General features: G+C 36.5%; 1 protein-coding gene across 7 annotated transcripts; it reads right to left on the bottom strand.

The window, feature by feature from the left end:
• Positions 1–10,606: 10,606 nt before the first annotated feature.
• Positions 10,607–18,120, bottom strand: LOC125809241 (uncharacterized). Of its 7 annotated transcripts, none has more exons than XR_007441785.1 (3): positions 16,978–18,120; positions 16,517–16,610; positions 10,607–10,909 (listed from the first exon to the last, which is right to left on the bottom strand). XR_007441785.1 is itself a non-coding variant. In XM_049488903.1 (2 exons), the coding sequence occupies exon 1, from the start codon at positions 18,116–18,118 to the stop codon at positions 17,021–17,023; it is 1,098 nt and encodes a 365-aa protein (XP_049344860.1). In that variant the 5' UTR covers positions 18,119–18,120; the 3' UTR covers positions 10,770–10,828; positions 16,978–17,020. The 7 variants fall into 7 exon arrangements, 3 of the variants coding, with proteins under 3 accessions (XP_049344860.1, XP_049344861.1, XP_049344859.1); XR_007441784.1 differs by having other exon boundaries at positions 10,810–10,828; XR_007441787.1 differs by having other exon boundaries at positions 10,814–10,828; positions 16,513–16,610.
• Positions 18,121–18,420: the final 300 nt, after the last annotated feature.

Raw genomic sequence — 18,420 nt, 5'->3', positions numbered from 1 at the left:
TAAAATTTGTGTGCCTGTTTTACATTGTGATATTTACTTTCTGCATTGTTATTCTACTGAGGGACCTGGTCCCTGGTCACTGGTGGACGCATACATTCTAACAATTGGTATCAGAGAGTGACTTTTCTATCTGGTTAACACCAAGAAAAGAAAAGATCATGAAGGAATGACTGCACCAATAAACAGGCAGAGAAGTCAGTCCCCTTCAAGGCCTCCTCTTTTTGATGGTCAGTTCTATAAACACCAGAGGATTCGAATGAAAGACTATCTAATGGCTGAGGACATTGAGCTATGGAACATTATTTGTGATGGTCCTCATGTGCTAACCATGGAGGTTAAAGATGGAGAGGTCACAAGAGTCATTCCCAAAACTCAACACCAATATAATGATTTTGACATAAGATTAGTCCAGAAAAACCACAAAGGTAGGAAGCTACTGATGTGTGGGATCAGTATGAATGAATACGATCTGATCTCATCGTGTGAATCAGCCAAGGAGATCTGGGATCGATTGAGAACAACATATGATGATATTGAGGAAACAAAGAAATCTAAGTTAGATCTCTTTACTACTCAGTATGAAAGCTTCACCATAAAAGAAGGTGAATCTATTCATGAAATGCATACTAGATTCTCTACCATCACCAATGAGCTCATGTTTCTTGATGAACCTATCCCGGTGTGCAAACAAGTCTCTAAGATACTGGAAATTCTTCCCAGATCTTGGACAAATGAATTTGTGTTTGTTGATGAGACAATGGATCCTGAAGAGCCGACTCTAAATGCACTATTTAAGCATCTTCAAGTTCATGAGATGCTAATCAAGAGAGAGTTTGCCTTATGCATAAAGCTGACCACAATGAGGTAAAAGACAAAGAGGGGGACCAGGTCCGTCCCAAGATAAGCAGAAGAGAAGCTTTTTCCAGGCGGTGAAGAAGGAACTGGCAGCACGGGAAAATTCCTCAATTGATTCAGATGCTTCTGAACACTCATATGATGCTTTCATGGAAAAGTCAGATGAGAAAGATGCTGATGAAAAGGTAACTCTATCAGATTTCAAGCAAAACTTGAATACCTTTTCTACTAGTAAATTGAGAAAGCTAGTTGTTGTATTACTTGATTTGATAAGTGAGCTGGCAACTAAGAAAGATCTCGTGAACAATAGCCTAGACATCTCTCAAGATGAAAAAATTGTTTTAGTTGCCCAAATATCTGATATTGAAAGTCAAATGGTCGTTCTAGAAGCTGAAAATCTAGAACTAAAGGAAAAGATAAAAGAGGCGACTACTACAGTTTTTAAAGGAAAGAATGAGGCCAACAACATGCAGCTGGAGCTTGAAAATAAGTTGCACACTGCTAAAATGAAGATGAAATTGGCTCTGGAGAGAAATCTTGTGCTGGAGAGGGCCCTGGTCTGTGTAAAAGAGGAACTGGAAAAATCCCTCAAATGGACCAATTCCTCAAAGATTCTTACAAATCTGATTGGTCAATGCAACAACAGTAGAAGAGGGCTGGGTTGTGAAAAGATAGATCCCCCCATAAAATCCTCCCAGAAAATATGTTTCTGATGTTGATGATCTGTTGTGTGTGCATTGTGGTCGAGATGGACATCTTAAGAGAGATTGTCCTGTGTTGAAAACGTATGGAGGAAGTTCGTCAAACTATTCCAAACAGTGGAATAGACTGAAGAAGGGACATGTTCTTGCTTATGGTCCCAAGTTGAAGAAAGCCAGTCTGCCTTACTGGACAAAAGATTTTCTTATCACTCCGTTATATGCTTACTGGGAACTCCGTCTCAAATGGGTTCCAAGGCTAACAAGTGATTTGCTATGCAAGTGAGAAGAGGTAGCATTAGTTAGTGTGGTTTATGAATAAGTGGATGCTCAAAACACATGACTGTGAAAATTACAAAACTTCCTCTCTCTCGGGGCACTTCAAGGTGGAGGTGTCTCATTTGGCGATGGCAAGAAAGGGTATATTCTTTGGAGGCAGACATGTTTGGGAAATCTATGGAACACACTATTGAGGATGTGTACTATGTCAATGGTTGAAGTAAAATCTTTCAAGTGTTTCATAGATTTGTGATGAATGAAATAAAGTTAAGTTCTTATAAAAAAGAATGTGTGGTCACAAACTTGCTTTCTCGGGCGATGATCTTAATAGAAAAGAGTTGCAAGAACTTGTAGATTGCTGATCTGATAACTGCTCGTTGTGATAGTCTCACTTGCCTTAGTGCTCAAAGTGAGAATGCTGAGGTAGGATATGAGAGACGTGCTCTTGTGAATGTTTATCTATTGCACAAACTTGTGTCAAGGGACCTGGTCCCCAGTCTACACAAAATGAAATTTGCAGACGACAAAGGTTGTGACGCTGGTATTAAAGAGAAGCAGATCAGAACATCCTTCAGGTGGAATAAGCAGGCTTTTAATCTTCCAAAAAAAAAAAAAACTTCCGGCTGAAGTGGTAAATACTACATGATGTGTGACCAAAAGGATGATATTGAGAAGTTTGATCTCAATATTGATGAAAGAATAGTTGCAGTATATTCTTCCTCCAGCAAGGCTTATCGGGTGTATAAAAAGGTGGTCATGTGATTTTGTTTATGAGTCTGGAAGAGTTGAGAAGTAGATTCTAAAATGGAAGGGTTGCTTCAGATTCAAAGAGACGGTTTTAATAGTGAGCTTGCTGAAGAACATCATCTTCATGAATGCAACAATCTTAAGGAAGCTGATGCAGATGATGAACTTGATGAGGGACCCAGTCCTGTAGACAGTGCTGAACAAATGATGCAGTTCAAACTGATAATGTGAATTCTGAAGGTGAGAATGAAGAAGTTGATCAAGCTCAGTTTGAAAGAAGCAAAGTATGACACACGGTTCCCCAGGTTGTCCAAGTTCCTTTCAACAATGGTTTCAAAAGAGGTAAAATTGACAAAACCCTCATTTTGAAAAGATCACGAAGCCCATTTAGATCGGAGAACCTTTCATCAACATCACGAACATCAACAATGTAACTTGCAAGTTGATTCTCAAGAATACTCATATTGGATTCATCAAAGTCATCTGGACATAATTCAGCCATTCTCATTACTTTTTTTATGTCAAAACTTGAAAATGAGTTAATTGGATTCAAGCAAGCAATTCCATGGAGCAAATCGGTAGTCACCTCATCAAAACGATCATTAAATTCTTGAAGTTGCCAATCAATGATATTGCACAACACTTCAACACGATAATGATGTAAGATTGTGTAGTTAGCAAGTTTCCGCCGGAATCTTAAAGAGCTAACATATGGCTCCTCAAAGTTACCTATCAAAACATCATGTTTGATACAAAATGTAGATACCTTGGCAATAAGAGAATCTCATTCATCATCTCTTAAGACTTGCAACCTTCTCTTTGCTACTTCAACAAGTAGCATGGCATTTGCAATAACTTGCTTCTTTTTTGTAAGCATTTATTAAGCTCATTTGTGATTGCTACGACATCTCTCATCAAATGCAACATAAACGCAATCTCAAATGTTTAACAAGCTTTAAGATGTCCCATTGCCTTGGCTCTTTCATCCATACTCCTTGCATCAAGAGAAGTGATTCAAGAACCTCAAGAATAGAGCCAAACATAATAATACAGTTGTTAAAGGATTTATAATGCGATCCCCAACGAGTATCACAAGCTCTTGAAAGACCAAGTTGTTGATTCAAGCCCCTACCGGTTGTAAGTTCACCCATATCTAATGCCACTTGAATTGTTGATTTTTGAGAATCTCGTAAATTATCCATACGCTTAAAAGAAAATCTCAATACATTAAAAATATTTGAGATCAATACTACAAGTTTTCCCACTTTAACACACTTTTTAGCGACCCCAACAAGAGTTAGTTGAAGTTGATGAGCAAAGCAATGGATTAAATGAGCCGATTTACTTTCTCGTCTAATCAACATTTTAAGGCCATTAATCTCACCTTGCATATTACTTGCCCCATCGGTACATTGTCCACACACACTTGATCGACTCAAAGAATGTTGAGCAAGTAAATTAAAAAATGCCTCCTTTAAAGATGAAGCACTAGTATCTTCAACGTGAACAATGTCAATAAGTCGCTCCATTACAAATCTCATTCTATCAATATAACGAAATACGATAGCCATTTGCTCCTTGCGTGACACATCAAAGGATTCATCAACTAGTAAAGCAAAGTAGTCACCATTTAATTCCTCAAGAATAGCTTTAACGGTCTCTATCTTACATGCACTCACAATATCTTTTTGAATCATTGGAGAAGTCATTTGACCATTTACAGGAGCATGTTTCAAAACATAATCACCAATTTTATCACATTTTTTTGCATACCATGAGAGAATTTCAAGAAAGTTACCCCTACTAAGTGATGATTTAGATTCATCATTACCTCGAAATGCAAATCCCCGGCTTATTAGAAGTCTTACTACATCAACCGACGCACTTAAGCGCATATAATATCCATGCTTGAGTTGATTAGATTGCCTCTCAAATGCAAATTGAATAGACCACCGTTGTAGTAAATCTTGACATTTGTTTTTTGACTGATTATGTATGTTATTCGGTAGACCAATATGTTTGTCAAGACCACCCTTTTTGTTCCAACTCTTAAATCCTATAGTTGAAAATGTCTCCCCTCCTCTTTGATTAGTGTTATGATCTTTAAAAAGATAGCAATACGAACAATAGGCTGCATCTTTACTAACACTATACTCCAACTAATCATGATATATATCATCAAACCATTCATGATTAAAACGACGCATTGATCCAAAAATATATGTTTGAGGATACTCTTGCACCACCAAACGCGGTTGACAAGGACCATTCAAAAGGTATGCTCTTCTAATAACATCACGGTGGTTTGGATGATAGTTCAATATTGATGTTCTTTCACCAGGATCAAACTTTAAAGAACTCAAATCAAATTCTTGAGAAGAATGTAACGACACTTCTGAATTATTAGTATTTTCTTTTTGATTAGATTGACTATGACTTTGAGAGGCTAAAGTTGATTTCGGTACTTGTGTAAAATACTTCTTCACTGAATATTGAGTCTGGATCGTAAAATAAAAATTTAGTCAGAATTTACAAAAATTAAATATGCAATAAGGACCAAAATAAAATTATAGACAATGAACAAAAGTTTGAATCTCATAAATAAAAGTTAATATCCACTGAACAAATATTGAATGTCGAGTTTTGGGCTAAATTCATCCCTTAACTATGGCCTAAATATAAGGTACATCCTTGTATTATCTCATTGCACAAAAACCATCCTTATACTATTTAGAAAGTTGCAAGATTCCTCCTTCCATCCATTTCTGTCAAAAATCTCACGGCACAAAAACAAATATGCCAAGCACGTGGCTTTACTCTTAAATAAGGCTTCAAAATCTTGCAGTTTCTTTTGATAAGAACATCAAAGAATACCAAATTCACCCCAACACCAAAAAATGTTAAGTGTTATTAGTCCAAGTTTAAGGCACCATTCCCAGGAGGTATAAAATAGTTAATCAATACTTCAACTTACTCTTAACTTTAAATAGGAAATTATATATATTTAGAGAGAGGTGAATTCAGAATTTAGTCAACACAATATTAAAATTTTTATGATACCAATGCAAATGAGAATGGTGCCTCTCCTGGATACCAAACTTTAGAAAAAGGCAAAGATAATCCTACTTTGGTTTTATTTTAATCTATCTAGCAACCAAATTCTTCTTAATGTATTGTTAAATGAGTGCAACATTGTATCTATTCAAACCCAAAATCAGAAAAGAAAATAAGAAAGTTGGCAAATCTTTCTGACATTTCATCAAACACGTAATGGACATCTTAAAATCAACAAATAAGCCCAAACAAATAAAATTATAACTTTCATAATCAGTGAATATAATTGAAATTTTCATATGAAAAATAAAAAATTGTTAAGAGAAGTGAATATCCGAGTTCAATCAGCTAAATAAAATAGCACATCAACAAATACCAGAATCAAAGCATAGAATTCTGGAAAAAAAACAAACATAAAAAGAAAAAAGAAAACTTACAGAGGTTGCCATCACAAATGGAGCATGAAGGGGCGAATGAAACTAATCCATGGAGGACCACCACTCCTCCACCAGCGGCAGCAAGCAGCAACAGCAACAGGCGGCAGCAAGTCAACAACAGGCGAGACTGTAGCAGCGGCCAGCGAGCAGTAGCAAAACCTGAAGGTTGAAGTTGAACGAGAAAGAATAGGGAAAATATAATATTGCAATCCCCCTAGAAAAGAGGGATTTTTTTATTTGTTGACTTTTCCATTAGAGATTTTAAATATAATTTTTTTAATTAGTTATGACTTTAAAAACGGGGTCGTTTGGTCTATCTATATTTAATTAAAAAAAACGCTTAAAACTGATGCCTGCAAAATCGCTAAAAATTACAACAACAAAAAATGTTGTTGCCTGGAATCGATCCCGCGACCCAAAGCTCACTTAAGCGAAATCTTGAACCTCCTCAACCGTTGGGCTACTCCTTTGATATATATTTAGGTGGTTCAATTTTAAATATATACACGTACATAAAAAAATCGATCTTATATATATAGTGTAATTTTTTTATCGATGAGAGTTGGATGACCCCTCTGGAAACACTGTACATCCGCCCCTGCTCACTCCCAAGTGTGTATTTTAGAAACAGGGATGCCAATCCAAGTAATCAAGCAAAAAATCCTATTAACTCCTCTGTTTTAATCCCTGAAAAGGGAGAAGAACTAACAGTTAATGTGACTAAGTCTGATACTTTTGCTCCTCTTTCCATTGAATTCGCTAATAAATTTAACTCTTTATCTTTGTTGGAGGAGAAACAGTTGGTAGAGATGGACTCTGAGTCTCACTCAAACACCGTCTCTCACATGCAAATTCTTCCATCGACAGGTGTCAGGAAAAAGTGGCCTATTGCCCACAATGCCATCTTTCATGGTAACTCCCCCAAATCTATGGGTAAATTCGAAAGTGGTAAAAAGAAAATCACTGGTAATATCAACTATTCTACAGCTGTAACCATGGTAATTTTGACAACAATTCTCATTTTTCTCGACAATTGGCGAACCCCAAGATACAATTAGACAATTGTACCTTCATGCAATCTCCCCCCCCCCCCCCCCCATATTTCACCCTATCTTGCTCCCTCCAATTCCATGCATAACATATCTCAAGATATATCTCATCAATCATTAGAGCAAACTCTTAAGTCTCCCTCCCAGTTCAAATGAGCTCCATATTACTGCTTCCTCTAAACAAAACGAAAAAGAACAAACTTTTGCTACTCACAAAGAATATGAACGACAGCTCCAACAATCCACCATTCCCACCGATGCCAAACCCCCTGGTGGTCTATGCTACCGAGGCTCTCCCCCCAAACCAACCCCCCTCTCTTGGATAGAGCTAGGTCTCCAGGTCTAAGTTGTCTTCTTTACGATAGACCTTAATGATTAGGAGGTCATGATAATTCTCCAGAATCCAAATTTTCTCTCCTAACTAGTCTCGGAGGGCATGAAGCTGGCAATGGACAATTACCTAAACCACCTATTGATCAACAATATCATGAACCCCGTGGCACCGGCAGTTGCACCAATGTTGCATCACAACATGCAACAACATTGGGGTCTTCCAACCCACTTCAATCCCCTCATCAATCCAATGACAAACCCAAAACCTCTCTTTCTTCGCTCTAGTGGAACTTACCCAAAACAACCCTCTGTTCTTTCCCTAGATATCACAACCTCCTCCAGAAATGACTCCTCCTCAAATCCCAACTCCATCAGAAACCCCCCAGGTGAACCTAGAAAGAGCTCTTACCACGGACTCGTTCACCGAAATATCAAACCTAAAAGAAGTAGCCCTTATGTTGTTTCCAGTGTACGTGGTCGTTCAAGTATTAAAGTGGCTCTTTTTTAAGAGCCGGGTATCGTACCCACAAAGACTTATGATTAGAACAACTCAATTTTCCAATACTTCCAGCTAAGCACAAGTGTTATCAAGATTACATGATTGATTGATTTAATAATTTAAAATTTAAACAAAATTTAAATAAACATGATTCAATTTCGAAGGTTTCAAACAATGATTGGGTGAAGTCCAGGGTTACAACTTTTATCAGGATTCATGCAATTTATCTTGTTAAACGGATATTCATCAACTATCGAATTAATGATCGCAGGGTTAAATATATGATTATGGTCTCCCGACCTCTAATCGCCTACGATAAATGACAACCTAACTACATCGTTGAGCGGGGATAGGTTGGACCAATTACCGAGCATTTTAATTTCTTCATGTATAATGACCAAGCAAGGTTTCTAGGTATATCCCTATCCTAGATACAAATTAATTCTAATTCTTAAGAGAAAATCATGCTCCTCATGCCCCACGTTCTATCCTCTTATTCCTCTTCCGAGTTCAATTCGGACAGTATGTTTATTTCAATGGTGATCAGGCACGAAATACGAAAAACAAAAACATAAGAAAGTTTCTTAATGGCAATCCGTATAAACTCAATAAGTTACAATCATCTTGTAGCCATAACCCTAGAACTAGGGAAATTAGCTACTCATTATAGTAATTTCGATCAAGCAACAATTTAATATCATAAATAGATCGAAATAGAAGAGTTCAAGAAAGAACCCTAAAAATTGATGAAATAGCTCTCCAAATCGTCGTTCTTGAAAACCCATAATGCACATCTGATTATTAAGATGTAATTTATATGCGTGAAGATTTAATCATTAAGATTGTTAGTTTTCAATATCCGAATATGTATAAATTTTTTTTGTTAAAAAAAATAGAAATTAAGCACTATATCAATAAAAGGTATAATCCAAACTCAAGATAACTTCTTCCAAAAAATCGTTTCAAGAATAAGATTATAACCCGCCCAAAAAAAAAACTATTTATTTGTTTTCTCAAACATTTTTTTCTCAAGAAACAATGATAACATCTTCCAAAGAAGTTTTGACAACAAATGAATTGTGACAAGAAGAGTTCTTCATAAATATCAATTCACCCAAGAATATTGTATATATTAAAAATATTAAATAAATACTTGCAAAAGATTATGAAACCTTACTTATTCAAAAGAAAAAAAATGGTATTTGGTTGGAAAGGAGAGGAAGAAACTTGAAACTTGTCTAGAAGAGAAGCAAGGAAGAAGATATTTTTTTGATGAAAGAACGCTTATTATTTTAATAGAGGCTGAATGGTATTCAGACTTCGTTATAGATCTGATTCATTCAGTTAACTGTAGTTACTTAAGGTCGAGTAGTAGATGGGTAAGGCCCACAGTTCTAATAGGTTTTCACATAAGCTTTCCACGGCAAAGCAAGTCTACAAGCCACTGCAGTGAGGTTATAAGTCTGATTTCTTTCTCGTATTGAGATCTTACATGTTATACGCACCCCTGCAAGGTTACTTTAGATAGTGGTATTCTCTATATAAGACTCATTAAGACGCATTAATTTTTTCTTTTAAAAAAAAAAAGAAACAAATGGACTTAATAGGCTAAATCGCAATCATTCAAATTTAGACTTAAAAACCAAACACATTTAATGGGTTGAATTTGAATGATTAAGATTCAGACCTTCATTAAGTGCAAACAAATGAGGCAGACTCTGTCACAAATCTGATTCATTTGGATTTTTTCAGACCCATTAAAAGATTTTTTAGTTGAAAAAACAAACGCACTTAATGGCCTAATGTTTGAACCATTCAAATTCAGACATCCATTAAGTGCAAACAAATTAGGCCTTAATAGTATATAATGCCTACCAATATATAATGTTTGTACTTGTGCTACTCTTGCACTTTCCTTTTGAGTACAGATTGTGATCCAGAATCATCTACCCAAGCTCATATTTAACGCAGCTACAAGACTTCAGATCTAAGGGTGAGCTATTACTATTCATGCTGCCACAGGTCATCTGATAATCGATGACTACTTTCCTCGGACATTGTTATTTACTTATCTAGTTTAGTGACTATTCTTTGACACTATAGTTAGAATCTTGTCAATGACTTTCGAATTTTAGAGATGTAATAGTTTAAATTTCCACACTTCTAATCTATTATAGTTGCAACTATTATTTCTTCCTTTAACGGTTTAGATAATATGATTAATTAACTAGTTATAACATGTTTTAGTTAGTAAGATATGGTTAGCCCACCAAAAGTTAGTGTGAGTACCGATGGATGCAGAGGGCGTGCTCAAACAAACCAGTTTGAAATCTTCAATGGAGAAATGTGGTATAACATTATACTCAAGAGGCCATGGATTCATGCCATGAAAAATGTGTCTTTCACATACCATCAAGTAATGAAATTTCCAAGGTCAAATTGCTACACTAATACCGATGGATGCCACCCCTTTTCCTTTTTACCAACAATATACTACATACAAACATTATTACACTAATACTCAAGTTATGTGTCATAATGTGAACTTTTGAATACCAACTATTACAAAATTAGCTGTTAAAGGAAAATAGAGGGTCTTTTCAGGGGAAGAAATAAACCTTGATAATGAGGAATGAAATACATAGGATAGCATAATTTGATACAACATTTTTAATAGTCATGTTAGAGATAGAGAAAATTGTACCATAAAATTCTTAACAAAATAAGCTGCATATATCTCTAACAGCTTAATTTACCCTTACAGATGTTAACAAGAGAAAAATCAGCTGTGCTAATACATACTTTCTCAACTACATCCTTGCTTTTAAAAATAATCAGTATTAATGGCCTCCTCATAGCAACTCTATGTCGGCTTTTCTGAACATTGCAGCAAATCGAAACTGGTGACAAAATCACTCTTCTGATCCTTTGAGCTCAACCATAATATTCATTTGTCCTCTACAACAGTACTCAAACTTTAGAAATCTTAATTTTATTTTCTTCATTCACAGAGACAGGTGTTTAAAGATATTCAACATGACTACTGAAAGTGGCCCTTTTATTTTTTTAGTTAATGTCAGCATTGTGGTGTGAGGTTTAACAATGACCTCAACCTGTATATTAACAATATGACAACATGTTCTCTCTCAAACACCTAATATCTAAATCAAAAATATTCTTCTTAATTTTGATTCTGGAGTTCATTGATCCACCACTATACACTTGGGTTGGGTGACGACAACAATCATCATAGTTCCCCAAGAATGGACAGATTCATTTCCACAGCATAATGGAATGAAGAGTTTAGATACATCAAGTAGTCTGCACTTCTCAGGATTGCCTCCAGGCAGAATGCTAAGGGGTAAATATAGATCGTACTTCAAATTTAAAAGTAGGTGGTTAGACATTGAAGGTTTTAAAGAGAATAAAAGAATGATGGGACTCCTTTATGGTGGCAGGTAAGGCTGATTTTACTCTTAAAGAAACTGAATTCTTTAAAGCAAAGAAGGTCAAGTGTGATACCAACAACTTTGGCAGTTTAGACAGAAGAAATCAAGAGTTACGAACGAAATGCTTCAGTAGGATAAAATACAGGAACAACTTACAAAAGAGGATTTGATCAGAAATGTTAAATGTATTGATGGAAATTGAAGATGTAAATAAATGTGAGGAGTTAGTATGGAGACAGATCTAGGAATCTTCAGCTGAAATAAGGTGACAAAGACACTAAGTGGTCGTTGTAGAGTGTATAAGAATAATGCAAAATATAGTGTATTAGTTATGCTTGCATTAGTGATGATGAGATTTTTTATGCAATGTTTGGTTTGGTGTACTAAAAATATTATACATTGCATAACTTTTTTTTAAAAAAATATTTGTTTACAAAAATACCCTCCACAAATATAGTTTTAAGGATGTAAAATTTTTTTTGAGGGACAATTGTGTCTTTAATAATGCTAATGCATGCATTAGGATTCATTGCATTACTAAAGCTTAGAAATCCATGGTATTAGTAATACACTCTTCAATACACAATAGAGTGTATTACTAATACAAGCATCAATTATGAATAGGTTAGAAAAGCGTACCAAAGTACTAGTAATACACCAAGCTAATGCAAGCATTATTTTCTCCAATACACTCTACCAAACGACCCTTAAGTTATTCCAAACAATGACTAATGCTATCACAGATACAATATGATTGATAAGTTGGATATTAATGGAGAAACAGAGGAAGATCCAGAGGCCATCAGAAGACGACGTTCTATCAGAACTTGTAGACTGAGAATGAAAAATAGAGACCAAGATTCAACATGAACGAATGCATGTCCAAACAATCAGTAAAGAGGAAAGACAGCTAATTAGAAGGTCCTTTCGAGGAATAAAAAGTAGCAGAGACCATTAAAATCTGTGCAAATGATAAAGCCTGGGCTTTTGCAGTTACATTAGTTTCTATCGAATATGCTGCCCAATCAAAACATCATGAAGGCAGTGAAGTACTTTCACAGACAAGGTACTTTTGAAATGAGCATAAACACCAAGTTGTATATCGAAAAAAACGTATGATTGTGTGAATTTGGGATTTCCTAATCAATGTTCTAAATGATATGGAATTCAGTAGGAAATGCCTTAAATGGATGTTCTTCTGTATCAGCACGGTCAGATACTCAATTTTGATTAATCGTTTTCTTGTGGGCTTCAGATGAGGATGTTGAGATGGATGTGCGGGCATACAAAAAGATTAAGAATGAGGTTATTCGGGAGAAGGTAGGAGTTTGTAGCAGACAAGATGAGGGAAGTGAGACTGAGATGATTTGGGCATGTGTAAAGGAGGTGTGCGACGACCTAGTGAGGAGGTGCGGGAGACTGGTTGTAGGAGGTACCCAGAGAGGTATGAGGTAGGCTGAAGAAGTATTGGGGAGAGGTGATTACATAGAATATGGTGCAACTTCATATTACCAAGGACATGGACTCTAAATAGGAAGTCGTGTATTAGGGTAGAAGGTTAGTAGGGGTGAAGTGTTGTCTTGTTGTGCATAGGTTTAGACTTGTTAGTGCCTGTCGTAGTGCTAGTCGTACCCTTGTAGATCTTGCCATATGTCGTGTATTGTGTTTGGATTATCACACTATTTTGTTGTTGTTATTGTTCCTTTCCGGTAGACCTTACACTGCTTTTTCTTATTAACGGCTATGCTTTCTTCATTGTTTTCTACTTATTTTACTTGGGTTTGATACACTTGAGCCGAGGGTCTTTTGGAAACAACCTTTCTACCTCCTCGAGGTAGTGGTAAGGTTTGCGTACACTCTACCCTCCAAGACCCCACTTAGTGTGATTTCACTGGGTATATGTTGTTGGTTTTCTTGTGAGTTTCTTTCCTTCACAAATAGGCCTTAAGGTAGATGATCCTCTTATCTCTCTTTCTGGTTGTACTGATTATGGAAGGATTTAACAGAATGCAAAGGATAGATAGCCAAGTCATAGTGGATGGATAAGAGGCTTTAAAGTGGCTAGCATTGGGTTCAACAATACGGAAATACCCTACTTTTTACATCATGATAATACACTAGTTTTTTATTCTATTGTGGAGTACGTAAGGCATTTAACGTTCACTATTAACTATATTTGAAGACTTACTCTGGCCAAAAAGTAAAATGGAGGAAGAGTATTATGGTCTCTGTGAATCAAATGCCCAATATTTCAATACTTCCTAGCATACAAGAATGTCAAGTTGGAAGCTGACTAACTAGAAACTTAAGGCATTTAGGTGAGAAGAAAATTGGCAAGGGGTGATAGCAAGATGGGAAAGAACATTGGCAAGATTATGATAGTCACTATTCCTGTTACCAGCTAGTGTAGAGAAAAGATTAGATGCCCTATGAAGAAACTCTCTCTGTCATATGGAGCTCTATTACTATTGGCCAGAAAAAAAGATTGGTGATCAAGAATATGAGACAGCTAATAGCAGCCTTTTGATGAAATGGCTATTGAGCTACAATAATAGAAGAACAAGCACTAGTCAGAGAAGTTATCACTAATCTAGGGGAAGAACATTTTGAGGCAAGGGGTAGCAGAAGGGGATTCTGATAATGTGGGATAAAAGGGAGTGGGCAGGGCAACTGGTGGAGGTGGTTGGTCAATTGATCTCTTGTTATTTTTTAATTTTTTTGGTATAAAACAGGATCTAACCTGGTACATCACTGTTGTGTATGCAGATTGCAACAGGGTGACAAGAAGAGAGTTGTGGAGTGAGCTAGCAGTTACTAGAAGCAGATGTGAGGGAACATGGGTGGTGTGTGGGGACTTTAATGTCACCAGGTTTGTAGCAGAGAGAGTAAATTGTCATAGAATCTCAGGGGCAATGTTTGAATTCTCTAAGAGCATAAACTTGGAGCTGGTAGATCCTCCTTCATTTGGAGGACCATTTACATGAAGGAGGGGGAAAATCACAACAGTGCATCTAGGATTGACAGGTTCCTCTATTCAGCAGATTGGGAAGGACAACTTTCTTCAAGTCAAGCAAATTTTTGTGCAATGAAACTAGGGAGACAAATAACCATCTTTTCTTGCATTGCAAATTCACTGCCCAATAGTGGAATATGTTTTTCAGTCTAACAAAGACTGTATGGACAATGCATGAGCATACAACAGACCTGATGAGCTGTAGGATTTGAAGAGGGGGAAGCAAGAGCCAGAATGGCGGAGGATAATACATTCATGCATTTGGTGGACAATATGGAAAGAGAGGAATGAAAGATGTTTCAAAAATAAGATTAAGTCCATCCATGAAGTCAAATGGAATAGCTTAGTGACTTTACTGTCTAGTGTAAAGAAAATTGCATTGAGGAAATAGAAGTGTTGAACGATCTCCTAGGAGCACTGTAAAGCTAGATCTTACTACATTGTAACTTTTTTTGAGGGTGGCCAGCAGTCCCTAATTGCTGAGGAATACAAGAGTACTAGTTATCAAAAAAAAAAAAAAAAAAGAGAAGTTATCACTATTCTCCATATGGGGTGGGAGTATAGAGGAATGTCAAAAATTTGTAGCCCTCTTTCATCACATATTGATATTAAAGTGGGTAATGGTAGGAGGGTATCCTTTGGAATGACAACTGATTAAGGCATGGTCTCTTGAAAGAACAGTTCCCCTTACATACTCAACAATGTACAAAAGCTAGAGACTACTTTGGGCTCCTACAAAGAACTTGGCTGGAACTTCAACTTTTGAAGAAGGTAATGACTAGAACACAGGCCGGGGTGCAGAATTTTTGACAGCACTAGAGCATTTTTAAGGTTTAAACAACTATGAAGATAAAGTAAAATTTGTGTTTCAGGATGTCCCTCTATGCCTCTCTTACCTCAGATAAAGGATGAAAGGAGGACAAACTATCAAAAGTTACATGTTTCTCTTGACTAGTAGCCAAAGAATCATGCTTGCCACATGAGAATTGTAGAAAAGGCGCTTCCGCCTTTTGTTCCAGATGATACTTGTGTGGAGGTAAACTAGAGATTGTAAGGGTGTGCTCGGTATGGACGAAAATATTTGCCAATTATCCAATGTTTGGTTGGTGAATATTTTTGGATGGTATTTTTTCTAGGAAAACAAGTTCCTTAAAATTGAGGAAAATGACTTCCCTAGTGGAAGTAAGGAAAATAAGTTCCACAAGTAGCATTCCACATAGGTTGTGTCCACCCCACCCTCCAACACACCTCATCGTCACCCCCACTCTCTGTAACCCCATCCTCACCACCCCACCCTCACCACCCCACCCCCACCACCCATAGTGTTCGTTTAGATTATATATAAATATTTTTAGTATATTTTTTGCTTACGTACCGAACACAAGAAAATAAGTAAGAACCTCACTTATTTTCCTAGAAGCTTTTTCCTTCACACCGAACATACCCTATATCATCTTGTCCCTACATCTCCCTAATATGGATATTTGGTCTGTGTTAGGGGGCTGAGTAAGTAAAGGAGACAAAACAAGTTGGTAGAATCTCACTCTTGTGGTGAACTGTTTGGAGATAGAGGGGTGCAATATGCTTTCAAGACAGTCATCTCTCTGCTGAATATCAAGATTAAGCCAAACATGTTTCACATTTTTATGTAAAAAGGGAATTGTAAATGAAGTTGAATCATTGGAAGATCTCATAGGGACTAATGATTTTTACTATGTAATACCCTCTATATATTGCAGAACCTTTGAGCTAAAGCAATAACATACCTTTTCAACAAGGAAAAGAAAAGAAATGGAGATACTGTGCAGGGTTTGTGGCACAGACAGCCTAGTTTGCTACACTACCATGACTGCTTTGAGACTAAAAATGGAAAATGTCAAGTAATTTCCAGTTAGGAAAAAAGTATATATCATATAGATTAAGGGTCAGTCATGCTAGAACGCTTAAACATACAAGTTGATTCGTGAAGTATTTCAGAGGATACTTTAGGTTCTCTTTTACTTATACATTCATGATGGTACCCATTCTCTCAGGACAAGTACATCACTAAGACTCTTAAGAGTCAATCAACACCTTTAAGAGTTGTCAACAATAGGTACCTACTGCATGTAGAGCATCATGCCCAGTTGCTCACACTTGACCAGGGTTGATAGAAGGTGCTCTTTCAAAATATAATGAAGATAGTAGACCCACTTACCTAGACAAGACAACAAAAGAAAATCTTCAAGCCAAAATTAGGTTGACAAGCAATATTGCCCTATCACAAAGATATCAGATAAAGAAACTTCAGTTAAACGAGAACAAATATTGTCCTGATTGAGATAACCATTCAAATATCAATGTCATATACATCGTCTGATTTCTATACTACTTGTCATTAAACAAGAATCATCAGTTGAATAGAAAATGAAACTGATATCAATTTCTAGTTTTTGTCACTCCGTAATTTTTTGAAAAGTCATTGTGCATCAATAGATCTCCATCAATTAAAAGTAAACAAGCAGCAATATGCTTGACAAGAGCATGAAAAAGAATCTAAGATATTTTCAAGGAACTGAATAAACCTCTTTGCTCTGCAGCCATTGTCTCCACTGTAGGGATTTCTCTTCAGCTTCTACTTTTCATGTATAAATCATACATCTCGGGCATCTTTTCCCTGAAAGGAAGTACACATTTCTTTTGAAAATCTGATTCAGAAAATGACACAGCAGTGTAAAGACATAGACTCCCTTTTAGCAGCTGGTTTTCTTTAAGAAATTTCAAGATTTCATTCCTTGGCAGGATCCTCTTCTCCAAGCTAAACTTTAAAAGCGGTGCACGAGAAGCCAGATAATTAGGTTCATACCCCAACTCGTTCATGAAAAACTTCAATGTAGTCCTTATCTTAGCCTCTGATGAGGCCAAACAGTAAGGAAGCTTTTGCACCATTCGGCAGATATCAGAATCAGACCATCCAAAACTGCGAAAAATATCTAATTTCCTTTCTAATTTAGATTCGTCAAGGAACACAAGTACTTCAACGCCATGAAGAAACATCCCTGAACTGAGAGGCATATGAAAATCCTTTACTAGTCGATGTACTGCTTTCTCAAACCACTCAGGACTATTGAGCAGAAACCTAGGATGCCTGTGAAAAGCCTTGAGAATATGAGGCGTTGAAAAGCCAAAAGTTTGCAACAATGATATATTGGGTGGCATAACTTTAGGAAGATTGTAGGAAAGCAACCTAGGCTCTTTTATAAGAATCATAGCTACATGATGATGAGTAGGCAATAAATCTCTTAGATAAACAAGATTAGGCTGTATAATAGTATCTAAACCTCTTGTCAAAAAATTGCTTCTTGTCATAAATGTAGCAAGTTGAGATACAGATAAGCCAAGTCCTTGTAAAACCTTAATCTTGGGTTTGAGGTTTTCATCAACACGACAAAACAACAATTGAGGAGAAGAAGAAACAAGGGTTTTGATCTGTGATTTGTTCATACCCATTTCATCAAGGAGATCAAATAACAAATGCGGGTCATAGTGTCTGTGTTTCGAACGAGATAGCTTGGCGCTTGTAGAAATGGCTTCTTTTGTTGAGAAGTCAAGTGAGTTTACCAGGAACTCCGCCAATACAGTAGCAGGTGCCGCCGCTGCTGCAACTGTGGAATAAAGGCAGGAAAATAGATGCTTTTGTGCGCCATTGCAACTAATTCTAAACATCAAAACAATCGATCTTGTTATTTGTCGGCGGTATTCTTACTTCCCCTCCGCAGTAGAATGTAGATGACACTTTAGATTAGGGCCGGGGGCGTGTTCAGTTCAGTTCAGTTCAGTTCAGTTTGTAAAATTGATTTTCCGTTTGCGGTTTGGTGAAAAATGTTACTACCGACTGAAATGAGTTTGGGGTTCAATATAGAGTCCGTCTCGAAATCGGCTAATATTTATGATTGGTGTAATTACGAGGGTAGCAATTCAATTATATAATCTAGTAATTATATTGCTGTGTTTTTTGTTTGTCAGTA

The sequence above is a fragment of the Solanum verrucosum genome, unplaced genomic scaffold (assembly GCF_900185275.1).
Source record: "Solanum verrucosum unplaced genomic scaffold, falcon-dt-bn FXZP01000062.1, whole genome shotgun sequence".
NCBI lineage: Eukaryota > Viridiplantae > Streptophyta > Magnoliopsida > Solanales > Solanaceae > Solanum > Solanum verrucosum.
This window is presented reverse-complemented; position numbering and strand designations above follow the sequence as displayed.

What these genes read in the sequence shown, in the direction of transcription:
- LOC125809241 (XM_049488903.1), bottom strand. Translation starts at nt 18,118, where the DNA reads ATGTTTAGAATTAGTTGCAATGGCGCACAAAAGCATCTATTTTCCTGC.